This window comes from Mobula hypostoma, chromosome 5 (genome assembly GCF_963921235.1).
Source record: "Mobula hypostoma chromosome 5, sMobHyp1.1, whole genome shotgun sequence".
NCBI lineage: Eukaryota > Metazoa > Chordata > Chondrichthyes > Myliobatiformes > Myliobatidae > Mobula > Mobula hypostoma.
In genome coordinates this window covers 170,653,772-170,666,653 of record NC_086101.1, presented here as the reverse complement: position 1 = coordinate 170,666,653, position 12,882 = coordinate 170,653,772, and the positions used below count along the sequence as shown (strand labels likewise).

Genomic DNA, 12,882 nt, shown 5'->3' with positions numbered 1-12,882 from the left:
TAAAATGTGGGAAAATCTGAGGTCATTCACTTCAGCACAAATAAATTAGCTTTGTTTAAATGATGAGAGGTCGAAAGGTTTCTTAGATAAGAGGAAATTTGATAACCTTGTAGATGAATCACTGAGAGTTAATAATTACAATCAGCAAGTAATTAGGAAGGCTAATTGCATGTTAGCCTTTATTGCTAGAGCATTTGAGAACAAGACTAAGTAAGCCTTGCTCCAATTATATAGAGCTCTGCAAAGTCTGCATCTGGAATATTGTGCACAGATCTGGTTTCCCTACCTGTGGAAGGATTGACCTATAATGGAGGGGGTGCTGCAAAGAATCACCAGATTGAAAAGGCAATTTTCTATATGACAAGTGATTATGGAGATAACACAGTCTACAATTAGGAAGAATGAGATGTGTCATCAATGAAATCCATATGGTGGCATCCGTTAGTCTCGCGAAACCATGGATCTGCGCCTGGAAGGTCTTGCTTCAGTCTGTGTTAGAGCAGCGTCTGTTGTGGCTGTAGAGGCCCACATGGGAGTGACAGTCTCGGGCGCAGCGACTGCACTTGAAGACACTGTCCTCCGATGTTGGCTTGGTGCTGTTTTTTGGCGAGCATGCTTTTCTCAGCAGCAAGCCTCAGCTTCTCTTCTCCTCTTTTTAGACCTCAGCATAGTTCCAGCCCTCAGTGAGAGTGATCACTTGCAAATTCCTCCCACCTCTTGACATTCGTGTTCAGTGACTTCATGTCTCTCTTGCAGACATCTTTGAAACGAAGATGGGGCTGCCCTTGTGCTCTCTTGCCGGAGGCCAGTTCCCCGTACAGCAGGTCTTTTGGGATCCTCCTGTCTAACATGCGGTGTATGTGGCCCAGCCAGCGGAGATGGTGTTATTGGAGCAGGGTGAAGAGGCTGGGTATCTGGACGCGGGCCAGGACCTCATTGTTGGTGACTCGGTCAGTCCACCTGATGTCCAGGATGCGTCTCAGGCTGCGAAGGTGGAAGGCGTTGAGACGCCGCTCTTATCTGGAGTAGAGGCTCCAGGTCTCGCTGCCGTAAAGCAGTGTACTGAGGATGCAGGCCCTGTAGACTGCAACCTTGGTGTGCGTCATCAGCTTTCTGTTCTCCCAGACTCTCTTTGTCAGCCTGGCGAACGTTGAGGCTGCTCATCCAATCCATCTGTTGATCTCGGGGTCTAGGGAGAGGCTGTCCGTGATGGTGGAGCCAAGGTATGTAAACTCGTGAACTACCTCCAGCTCATAGTTGTTGATGGTGATGGCAGGGGGGTGCTTAACGCCTTGGCCCAACAAGTTGGTCTCCTTCAGGCTGATGGTCAAGCTGAAGTCCTGGCAGGCTCTTGAGAAGCTGTCCATGAGGCATTGCAGTTGCTCTTCAGAGTGTGTTGCCAGTGCCACATTGTCTGCAAATAACATGTCCCTGATGAGTACTTCACAAACGTTGGTTTTCGCCCTCACCCAGGACAGACTGAACAGCCTCCCGTCCGATCTGGTGTGGAAGTAGACACCATCAGTTGATGTTCCAAAGGTGTGCTTCAGCATGACTGCGAAGAAGATGACAAACAGGGTGGGGGCAAGCACACAGCCCTGCTTCACACCGCTGCGAATGTTGAAGGCCTCCGAAGAAGAGCCGTCAAACTGAACGACGCCCTTCCTGTCTGTGTGGAATGATTGAACTATCCTGAGGAGACTCAGGGGACAACCAATCCTAGCGAGGATTTTGAACAGGCTGTCTCTGCTCACAGGGTCGAAGGCCTTCGTGAGGTCAACGAAGGCGACATAGAGTGGTTGCCTTTGCTCTCTGCAATTCTCTTGTAGCTGTCGAAGCTGGAGAAGATCAATGAAATAAACACATCTCTCATAGGGCTTTTTGAAATAAATGTGAAACTAATGTTTCCTCTGGCTGTTATGTCTTCAACCAGGTATCACAGTCTTAAAATAACCAGTTGGCCATTCTGAAAAGAGGCAAGGAGATCTTTTTCATTCAGGTGCCACAGAATATCTTGAAATTCTTTACAAAAGACCATGACAGCTCAGTTAGATGAATGTGTTTGATTAAAATGGATATATAGATATTAAGGAAATCAAGGGATATGTGATTTGTGCAACGAAGTGTCATTGAAGTAGAATATCAGCCATGGCCTTATTGAATGGTAGAGCAGGCATGGAGAGCCAAATGCCCTAACCTTGCTTCTATTTCTTATGCTCTTAAGATTCCGACCTTAAATGCTAAAGAATCTGATGGGAATCCAGTAGATTATTCCATCTCTTAAACTGGCCTCATAGCCACTGTCCTAGCATGGAGAAATCAACCCACAGCCAAGTATTCAAACCGAGAGCTTTGGATTGGGTAGGCCAAGTACCTTTGAAAGCTAGTTTTTGGCCAGTGTAAACCCAGCTTTCAAAACATCCTCATCTCCAATAGCCGGTGGAGTGTAAAACTCGGGGACAAAGTAGATTATATTTAGGTAAGCAAAAGTTGAGTAAGATGTTTCAGAGTAAGTTATAGAGTCCTAGAGCGCTACAGCACACAAAGAGGCCCCTTGACCCATATAGTCGTGGCAAATAATTATTCTGCCTAGTCCCATCAAACTGCACCTGGATAATAGCTCCCCATAATTAATTTTGTTATATAGAACAAAATGAAGAATCAAGCTTTTAAATTATTATTGACAGAGAATGGGGCAGAGAACAAACACTCTTGATATTTAAGCAACACACATCAAAGTTGCTGGTGAACGCAGCAGGCCAGGCAGCATCTGTAGGAAGAGGTGCAGTCGACGTTTCAGGCCGAGACCCTTCGTCAGGACTAACTGAAGGAAGAGTGAATAAGGGATTTGAAAGTTGGAGGGGGAGGGGGAGGGGGAGGGGGAGGGGGAGGGGGAGATCCAAAATGATAGGAGAAGACAGGAGGGGGAGGGATAGAGCCAAGAGCTGGACAGGTGATAGGCAAAAGGGGATATGAGAGGATCATGGGACAGGAGGTCCGGGAAGAAAGACAAGGGCGGGGGGGGGAACCCAGAGGATGGGCAAGAGGTATATTCAGAGGGACAGAGGGAGAAAAAGGAGAGTGAGAGAAAGAATGTGTGCATAAAAATAAGTAACAGATGGGGTACAAGGGGGAGGTGGGGCCTTAGCGGAAGTTAGAGAAGTCGATGTTCATGCTATCAGGTTGGAGGCTACCCAGACGGAATATACGGTGTTGTTCCTCCAACCTGAGTGTGGCTTCATCTTTACAGTAGAGGAGGCCGTGGATAGACATGTCAGAATGGGAATGGGATGTGGAATTAAAATGTGTGGCCACTGGGAGATCCTGCTTTCTCTGGCGGACAGAGCGTAGATGTTCAGCAAAGCGGTCTCCCAGTCTGCGTCAGGTCTCGCCAATATATAAAAGGCCACATCGGGAGCACAGGATGCAGTATATCACCCCAGTCGACTCACAGGTGAAGTGTCGACTCACAGGTGAAGTGTTGCCTCACCTGGAAGGACTGTTTGGGGCCCTGAATGGTCCTCCCCCTCCTGTCTTCTCCTATCCCCTCCCCCTCCTGTCTTCTCCTATCATTTTGGATCTCCCCCTCCCCCTCCAACTTTCAAATCCCTTACTCACTCTTCCTTCAGTTAGTCCTGACGAAGGGTCTCGGCCTGAAACGTCGACTGCACCTCTTCCTACAGATGCTGCCTGGCCTGCTGCGTTCACCAGCAACTTTGATGTGTGTTGCTTGAATTTCCAGCATCTGCAGTATTCCTGTTGTTTACTCTTGATATTTAAGTTGCTCTGTATATTGCCTTCACATTGGTCATCTCTTCCATCAGTACATGGAAGCTGTGAACAGGTATATTCTGATGGTTAGGCTATTAAATTAAAAATTAAATACATGGGTTTCAATTCCTTTTAGACTATAACACCTTTAGATATAGGAACAAAATTAGGCCATTTGGCCAATTAAGTCTGCTCTGCCATTTCATCACAGCTGATCCAATTTTCCTCTCAGCCCCAATTTCCTGCCTTCTCCCCATATCCCTTCCTGCCCTGACCAATCAAGAATCTATCAACCTCTGCCTTAAATAAACATAAAGACTTGACCTCCACAGCTGCCTCTAGCAAAGAATTCCACAGGTTCACCACGCTCTGGCTAAAGAAATTCCTCCTCATCTCCGTCCTAAAAGAAATCCCCTCTGTCCTGAGGCTGCGTCCTCTGGTCTTAGACTCTCCTATTGCCATTCTAGCAATAGGGTACTCAAATTCAATTAATTAAACAAAATCTGGAGTTAAAATTATCCTGTCAATATTGATGGTCCTCGATTGAAATCCCAGCTGATTCACTAACTTTCTTCAGGCAATAGAAGTCAGTTGTCCCAACCTGGCCTTTGCTGTATATGACTGATTCCACAAGCAAGCCACCCAAAGGATAAATACAGTGAGGATAAGATGCTCATGTTGTACAAATAGGAAAAGGAAAGGTACGTCGCATCCGGAGTTTCTCCAGTTAGTGGACGATTACCCTCCACACCTCTCTGAAGTAGTGGGGAACCGCATACGAGGCAAGTTACAGCAGTGGTTTGCCATTGCCTTCTGCCAGGTACGTTTCCAAAGAGATCACCAGCTCGTAACCCAGCACGGATGGAAAGCGTGCAGGGGAGCCGGCTGGATTCGAACTCGGGACCTTTTGTCCCGAAGTCCAGCACTGATGCCACTATGCCACCAGCCAGGTCTGTTGTATAAATATTGCTTAAAAATAACTGGTTGGTAAGTCTTTTCTGTCTTATATGCTACTAGCCCAAGAAACGTAGACAAATTTCTATAGATGCAGAGTGGAGAGTATCCTAACTGATATGGAACACCACTGCCAAGGAATAGGAAAGGCTTCAGATAGTGGTGGATATGGCCCAGTCTATCACAGGCAAAGTCCTCCCTACCACTGAGTACACTTATATGGAGCACTGCCACATTCATCATCAAAGACTCCACCATCCAGGCTATGCCCTCTCTCGCTACTACCATTGGGCAGGAGGTACAGAAGCCTCAGGTCCCACACCACCAGGTTCAGAAACAGTTCTTACCCTAGAACCATCATTCTCCTAAACTGGTATGCATAACTTCATTCATCACTACTCTGAACTGAGTCTATGACTTACTGACTCATGATTATTAACGATGAGGTCTCAGAGTACTTAGAGGCCCTGATAAAATAGGCTGTAGTCAGCATGGTTTCCTCAAGGGAAAATCTTGCCTCAATTCTGTTGGAATTCTTTGAAGAAGTAACAAGCAGGATAGACAAAAGAGAATTGTTTGATGTTGTGCACTTGGATTTTCAGAAGGCCTTTGACCAAGTGCCACACATGAAGCTTCTTAACAAGCTATGAGCCCATGGTAATACAGGAAAGATTCTAGCATGGATAAAGCAGCGGCTGATTGGCAGGAGGCAAAGAATTGGAATAAAGAGAGCCTTTTCTGACTGGCTGCCGGTGACGAGTGGTGTTCCACAGGGGTCTGTATAAGGACCGATTCATTTTACGCTGTATGTCAATGATTTGAATGACGGAATTGATGGCTCTGTCGTAAAGCTTGCAGACGATATGAAGATAGGTGGAGGGGCAGGTAATTTTGAGGAAATAGAGAGGCTACAGAAAGACAGACAGATGAGCAGAATGGGCAAAGAAATGGCAGATGGAATATAGTGTCGGAAAGAGTATGGTCACGACCTTTGGTAGAAGAAATGAAAGGGTTGACTGTTTTCTAAATGGAGAGAAAATACAAAAAACTAAAGTGCAAGGGGACTGGGAGTCCTCGTGCAGGATTCCCTGAAGGTTAATTTGCAGGTTGAGTCTGTGGTGAGGAAGGCAAATGAAGTGTTAGCATTCATTTCAAGAGGACTAGAAATAAAAGCAAGGATGAAATGTTGAAAATTTATAAAGCTCTGGTGAAGCCTCACTTTGAGTATTGTGAGCAGTTTTGGGCCCCTTATCTTAGAAAGGATGTGCTGAAACTGGAGAGGGTTCAAAGGAGGTTCACAAAAATGATTCCAGGATTGAATGGCTGGTCATATGAAGAGTGTTTGATGGCTCTGGGCCTGTATTCACTGGAATTCGGAAGAATGAGGAGTGACTTCATTGAAACCTATTGAATGCTGAAAGGCTTTGATATAGTAGATGCGGAGAGGATGTTTTCTTTGATGGCAGAGCCTAGGACCAGAGGACGCAGCCTCAGAATACAGGGGTGTCCTTTTAGAATGGAAGCGAAGAGGAATTTCTTTAGACAGAGAGTGGTGAATCTGTGGAATTCTTTGCCACAGGCAGCTGTGGAGGCCAAGTTTTTATGTATGTTTAAGGCAGAGGTTGATAGATTCTTGATTGGTCAGGGTATGAAAGGATACGGGAAGAAGGCAGGAAATTGGGGCTGAGAGGAAAATTGGATCAGCCATGATGAAATGACAGAGCAGACTCGATAAGCCAAATGGCCTAATTCTGCTCCCATATCTTATGGCCTTTCAAGGACTGTCGCAACTCTTGTGCTCAATATTACGCTTGCTGGCACAGTTTGTCTTCTTTTGCACACTGTCAGTTTTTCTCTGGATTTATATAGTTTTTCATAGTCTTCTATTACATTTCTTCTTTTCCCTATAAATGCCCGCAACAAAATTAATCTCAAGGTAGTATATGGTAACATATACTGACTTTGATAATAAGTTTACATTGACTGGAATTTTGAACCAGTGGTCACAAAAATAACATTACTTTTATATCTAAATGGCAGTCTCTCTTCCATGGCAACACACGCAAAATGCTGGGGGAACGCAGCAAGCCAGGCAGCATCGATGGAAAAGAGTAGGCAGTCAATGTTTTGGGCTGAGACCCTTCTTCAGGACTGGAAAGGAAGAGATCAGGGTAAGAACGAGGGGGTATGGGAGGGCAAGGGGAGGAATAATACGAGGTGGTAAAACCTGGAAAGGGGGAGGGAGGTGAGTGAAGAATCAGGGAGGTGAGTGAAGAATCATGAAGGTGATTGGTGGAAGAGGTAAAGGGCTGGGGAAGGGGGAATCTGATAGGAGAGGACAGAAGACCATAGAAGAAAGGGAAGAGGGAGCACCACCAGAGGGAGGCGATAGGCAGGTAAGGAAACAAGGTCTCTCTCTCAAGTTCATTTGTATTATATTGCATTTGCTTGCTGTTTACCCTGCCTGGCATGTCATCCTCTCTCAATACATTGGCAATACAGCATACCCTCAGTAAGAGCATGTTTTGCTCAAGACTTCAACGTGAGATGAACTCAGTACCTTTGATCCAGAGCTGAATCCAAGTGACGGATCCTCAAGAACTTGACAATAGTTATATAATACCCCTGAGAATGCACATTGATAATTTGAGGAGGTCTGTTTATACTTGCTGGAGGTATTAGTAGTGCTTCCAGGAGTCCAGGTAACTCAGTGGTATTTCAGGAAATAGAACAGAGTGCAGAGTGTATCAACATATGCACCAAGCTGTTCGGAATACATGAATCAAGAGTCAGGTTTAATATCACAGGCATATGTTGTGAAATTTTTTATCTTTGTGGCAGCAATATAATGCAATACTTGGTAATATAGGGAAAAATGAGAACTACTGCAAGGATATATCAAATAGTTAAGGTAAATAAGTAGTGCCAAAACATAAACTAAAAAGTAGTGATGTAGTGTTCATGGTTTCAATGTCCATTCAGAAATTGAGTGGCAGAGGGGAAGAAGCTGCTCTTGAGTTGTTGAGTGAGTGCCTTCAGGCTTCTGTACCTCATCCCTGATGGTAACAGTGAGAAGAGGGCTTGTTCTGGGTGGTAGGGGTCCTTAATAATGGACATCGCCTTCCTGAGGCACCATTGCTTCGGAGGCCAGTATCCATTATGGTGCTGACTTCTTTTACCACCCTCCACAGCTTACTCTGATCCCGTGCAGTAGCACGCCTCCCCCCCACACCAGACAGTGATGCATCCAGTTAGAATGCTCTCCACAGACTGGTTGTAGAAAGTTGCAAGTGTTTTTATGTGACATTCCAAATCTCCTCAGACTCCTAACGAAATGCAGCCACCACCTTGCCTTCTTTACAGCTGCATCAGTATGCTGGGATCAGGTTAGGTTCTCAGAGATGTTAACACCCAGGAACTTACAATTGCTCATTCTCTCCACTTCTGCTCCCTCTATAAGGATTGGTGTGTTCCCTCACTTTACCCTTTCTGAAGTCCACAATCAGCTCAACCACTCGGACGACACCAGTCAACTAGCCGGTATACCTCCCCCCTGTATCCTCTGTCATCACCATCTGAGATTCTGCCAACAATGGTATCATCAACAAATTTATGATGGCATTGGAGCTGTGCCCAATCACACAGTCATGGGTGTCTCAGAGACTAATACCTCCAGGAGTTCTTTGCAGGCACCAGCATTGCTATGGGTTCCACAGAGATCTGATAAATTTGCAAATTAGTCAATATCTGCAAAAGCTCAACAGGAATGTGCGGGAGATCTTCAGGAGTTGACAAATACCTGCAGGAAGCTTTTTGTGAGTCTGTGGATATTTTCAGGAGTGTCCTAGTAAGAACAATTTTTGCAGAAGGTGCTAAGGCTATCAGAAAGTTCAGAGGCTGATAGGATTGTCAAGAAAGTATAAGGTATATTGCCCTTCAATAGTCGGGGGATTGAGGTAATGTTGCAGCTCTATAGAATCCTGGTTAGCTTGCAGTTCGAATAGAGCATTCAGTTCTAGTCGCCTCATTATAGAAAGGTGTGGAGATTTACCAAGATGCTCCCTGGATTAGCGAGCATTTGTTTTGAAGATAGGTTGAGCGAGTGAGGGCTTTTCTCTTTGGAGTGAAGGAGGATGAGAGGTGTGCAAGCTGATAAGTGGACAGACAGAGACTTTTTTCCAGGGTGGAAAAGGCTTATATGAGGGGCCATAATTTTGAGGTGATTGGAGGAAAGTTTAGGCGAGGTGTCAGAGGTAAGCTTTTCACACAGAGAGTGGTGGGTACATGGAACGCACTGCCCAGAGTGTTGGTAGAGGTTGATACGTTAGGAACATTAAAAAAAACCTTACATGCACACATGGATGATTAAAATAAATGGAGGGCAATGTGGGATGGAAGGGTCAGATTGATCTTAGAGTAGGTTAAAAGGTCACACCAACAACGCGGACTGAATGGCTTGCCTTGTTCTATCATGTTCTATGTTCAAAGAGTGCATTAATAGTCAACATAGGTGTGCTTACAAATATCAACTATCTTATATATTCAGTGAGACTGAGGTACATTAGGGTGGCACGTTAGTGTAGTGGTTAGCACAACGCTTTGCAGTACAGATGACCAGGGTTCAATTCCCGCCTGTGCCTGTAAGGAGTTTGTATGGGTTTTTTCTGGGTCTTTCGGTTTCCTGCTACAAACTAAAGTCGTATCGGATGGTTAGGTTAATTGGTCATTGTAAATTGTCCTGCGATTAAGCTAGGGTTAAATCGAGGAATTGCTGGGCAGCGTGGCTCGAAGGGCCAGAAGGGCCTATTCACACTGTATCTCAATAAATAATTAAAAATCAAATTGGTAGTATGATGATGAGTCATACATCTAGTCAGTGATGTAGAGGCTACATTTTATTGGATAGTTTGTAATTACTACAAATTTGTAAAAAAATTAACAATTTACCACAGATACTTATGTAGATAAAATCAGAACAGAAACAACAAACATACTTTGGTAAAAAAGATAAAGATTTATGTTCACTTCAGAATTCAATTACCCTGAATAAAATAATCCCTTTACATATGATAAAAAAAATAAAAAGCTGGCTTTAGAAAAAGACTAAATCCTTTTTATCTGGGCAATTTATTTTGCACACTGCCGATTGTAATTTTGTGCTTGAGCAAAGAAAACCAGTGAAAGCAGGCATTAGATTAGGCCGTAAACTCTGAACCACAATAATCTTTAAATTCTAAATGCATGTATTCGCCATTAATGTGACAGCTTTAAGTGCTAAACTAGATTTAAGGTGCAAAAAGCAGGCCATAACATCCCATTCTTCCTGCGCTACTTACATATTCACATTCAAAGATTTTTAAAAATTTACACACTGTCAAAGCAGTTCACATTCCTTCCCCTGCTGCAGTCAGATTTCATAGGCACAATGAGTTATTTTTTTCATACTGGTCCCGTTCTGAGTGCTCAGATATGCGTCCTTGGCCAAGGCAGAGCCCAGCCATTTTCTTCTTTTGTTTCAGAAAAACAAGTGCAACAGGAAAACCTAAAGAAATAAAATAGTTCATATATCTGTAGTCCTGAGTTAAAAATAAGGAACTGGAGATGGCAGTTGAAGTCAAGTCGATTTCCAGTTCTCCAGCACATTTTCATGTTAATTATGTTTAAGGCCTTGAAGGTCCATCCATGATACAGTGCAGCTTCAGCCCAGCAAAGGCCTCAGCAGATCAAGGAGACATTACTCAGAACAGGCAGTGGTTCAGCAACTCTTGCCTCTGGTCAAGTCTGATGTCTTCATGATGACCGTGGCGCGGTTCTCGGCCATGCGATGCTTCAAGGAAGATTGTTGCGATGACACAGGCGATGTAGAGATCTTAGCTGACGGGCTGGTGCACGTGACAGAGGTGAAAGAAGGTGAGCCATCACATCCGTTGGTCAGAAATTGGATACTGGAGATGCTGGGAGTCACGGAAGGCACTGTGGTTGGGTAAAATGCACTGTTTACTCCAACATTGCTCAGAAACTCCTTCCCTTCGATGTTGCTCTGTTGCCATTGTGTCTGGTCTTGGTGTGTGCTCTCAGTCATCTGAACAAACAGAAAGAAAGAAAGGTGAAGAGGCGCATCTTTGGTCTCTGGACTTGATGTGTGAGGGAGAACTGTACTCTCCCCAGATGTTCTGTCCCATCAAGTTCAGCACAATAGCCAGCAGTCTCACATCAATTTAGTAATGACAGCCAAAAACAAGTATCTCCAATGCACTTTCTAAACCTGATGCTCTAACTATCACAAACGATAGGGCAGGCAGGGTTTCTTTCTCTGGTAAAGTGAAAGCTGTTATGACTTCAAGTGATATAAAACCGTTTCCATGCATGGAGAGCTTCCAACATCCTGGCCCTCCCTACTAGATTGTCACTCATGAACCCAGCTAGCAACTTGGGGTGAACCTCTTCTCATGAACACTGGTGAGAGAGCAGAACCTGCCACCACAAGAACTACTTGAGGTAAGATGAATTGATGAGCTTATGGGGACATTGGGTATGCTCCTGAGGGAGAAATGACCTGAAGGGATGAGATAACTCAGGGTGGGAGGAGTCTTATGCAAAGACCTGTTGGGGTAGTCAATCAGTTTCTTTGCTGTAACAACCAATCTATATCAACATTGATCTTCAGAAGCTGATTTGCCCTTGTCTCTGTTTAGTAGTAGACAAGGCACTAGTCTGCAAATGAAATGCTCCTGACGTTTTCATCATTTCAATCTCTGGATGACATTACATTGGCCTGGACTTCTCATAAACTTCTCTTCATGAACATCAACCAGGAAAAGCTCTCCTTGGATTTTATGTGGAGCTCACTATAGATTGTAATCTACAAATGAACAGCTACATTCACATCACGAATCCCATGTCCTGTAGTTGAAGGGGGCACAAGCCTGAGGATTGGAACAGTAGTGCTTTAGTGATGAAAATATTGACAGACCAGGATGAAACACTTCACAACTGATCAGCCTCCCCTTTCCACTCCTCTAGCTAACATAATTTCAGCCCCTCCCCCTGAAAATATTATTTACCATAGGTAACACAATGGAAAAATAATCTAAGAGAACATAAACTAGGCTTTTAGTAAACATGATCAAACCTGTATAAGTTATTGAGACCTGGAGATAGGCTGGTGATGAAAAAGCCAAGCCTGGTGTTTGAAATATCACTACTTCAGTGGGCTCAGGGTTCGACAGTGCAGGGAACATGCAGAGGTTTATTTGCAAGGACCTTAGGAGCTCTGGCAAGTTCAATCAGTATTCATAAAATAGCAAGCTCGTTTTTTCAGACTACAAAGCAATGTGTTATTTACTGACCTCATCATGTTCTGCATCGGTTCCAACACTATCTGTTTCACTTTCTATTGGATAAACAAAAGCGAAAATTAGTTTAAGGGGAGATCAATTTATCACCATTTGGTAAAAGCCCTTCATTTCCATCAAATTGATATTGAACTCATTATTCTTGATCCTCTGCAATATCTTTTAGCAGCCAGAGCTCTTCTACGGCTATCATTTGCCTCCATTAAGGAAGCAGTGTCCTGTCATGCTCAGTCAACCTGCAATGGGTCACTCTTTCCAATTAGAAGTTAAACTTTAACTTCTAAGAGGAACATTAACAAGGTAATCGCACATGGCATAGAATCTTGCAACACTATTTTAAATCCACCACATGACTATTTTTCTTCCAGAATATTTTCATGTACAGTTGATACGTTTGGCATTTCTGATTAATCTTACCCCCCCCCCCCGCTAGATTCACCTAAGAGCCTCCAAGACATTGCTAGAAGTAACCAGGGCCTGGCGGGATACTCTTCTAGGAGCTAGCAAATAGCAAAGACTTGGTAGGCTGAATAGCCTTTTATCCTTCAATAAAATTCAGCCAAGGTCACCCACAACCTATTTCCATCATCTCCCCTAAGTAGCTGAATTATTGTATCTGAATAAATTTCTGGTTTGATCTTTCCAAGTTTAATTGCTCCACCATCAGTGGCTGTGTCTTTAGCTTCCATTCCCATCCAATCTGGAATCCCCTCCCTAAACATCTACCCACCCCCCATACTTCTTTTGGAAGTTCCTTAAAATCAACCTCTTGGACCAAGCTTTAAGCCATCTTCCACAATAT

The 12,882-nt window shown here is 44.1% G+C and overlaps 1 protein-coding gene across 3 annotated transcripts in view; it reads right to left on the bottom strand.

The window, feature by feature from the left end:
- Positions 1-9,607: 9,607 nt before the first annotated feature.
- The window catches only part of irf2b (interferon regulatory factor 2b), a 69,385-nt gene continuing 66,110 nt past the window's right edge, over positions 9,608-12,882 (bottom strand). For all 3 annotated transcript variants that reach the window (XM_063049409.1, XM_063049410.1, XM_063049411.1), the window contains exons 9-10: positions 12,075-12,118; positions 9,608-10,807 (exon numbers count right to left, since the gene is read on the bottom strand). In XM_063049409.1, coding sequence (XP_062905479.1) covers positions 10,481-10,807; positions 12,075-12,118 — 371 coding nt within the window. In that variant the 3' untranslated portion in view covers positions 9,608-10,480. The remainder of the gene's footprint in view (positions 10,808-12,074; positions 12,119-12,882) is intronic.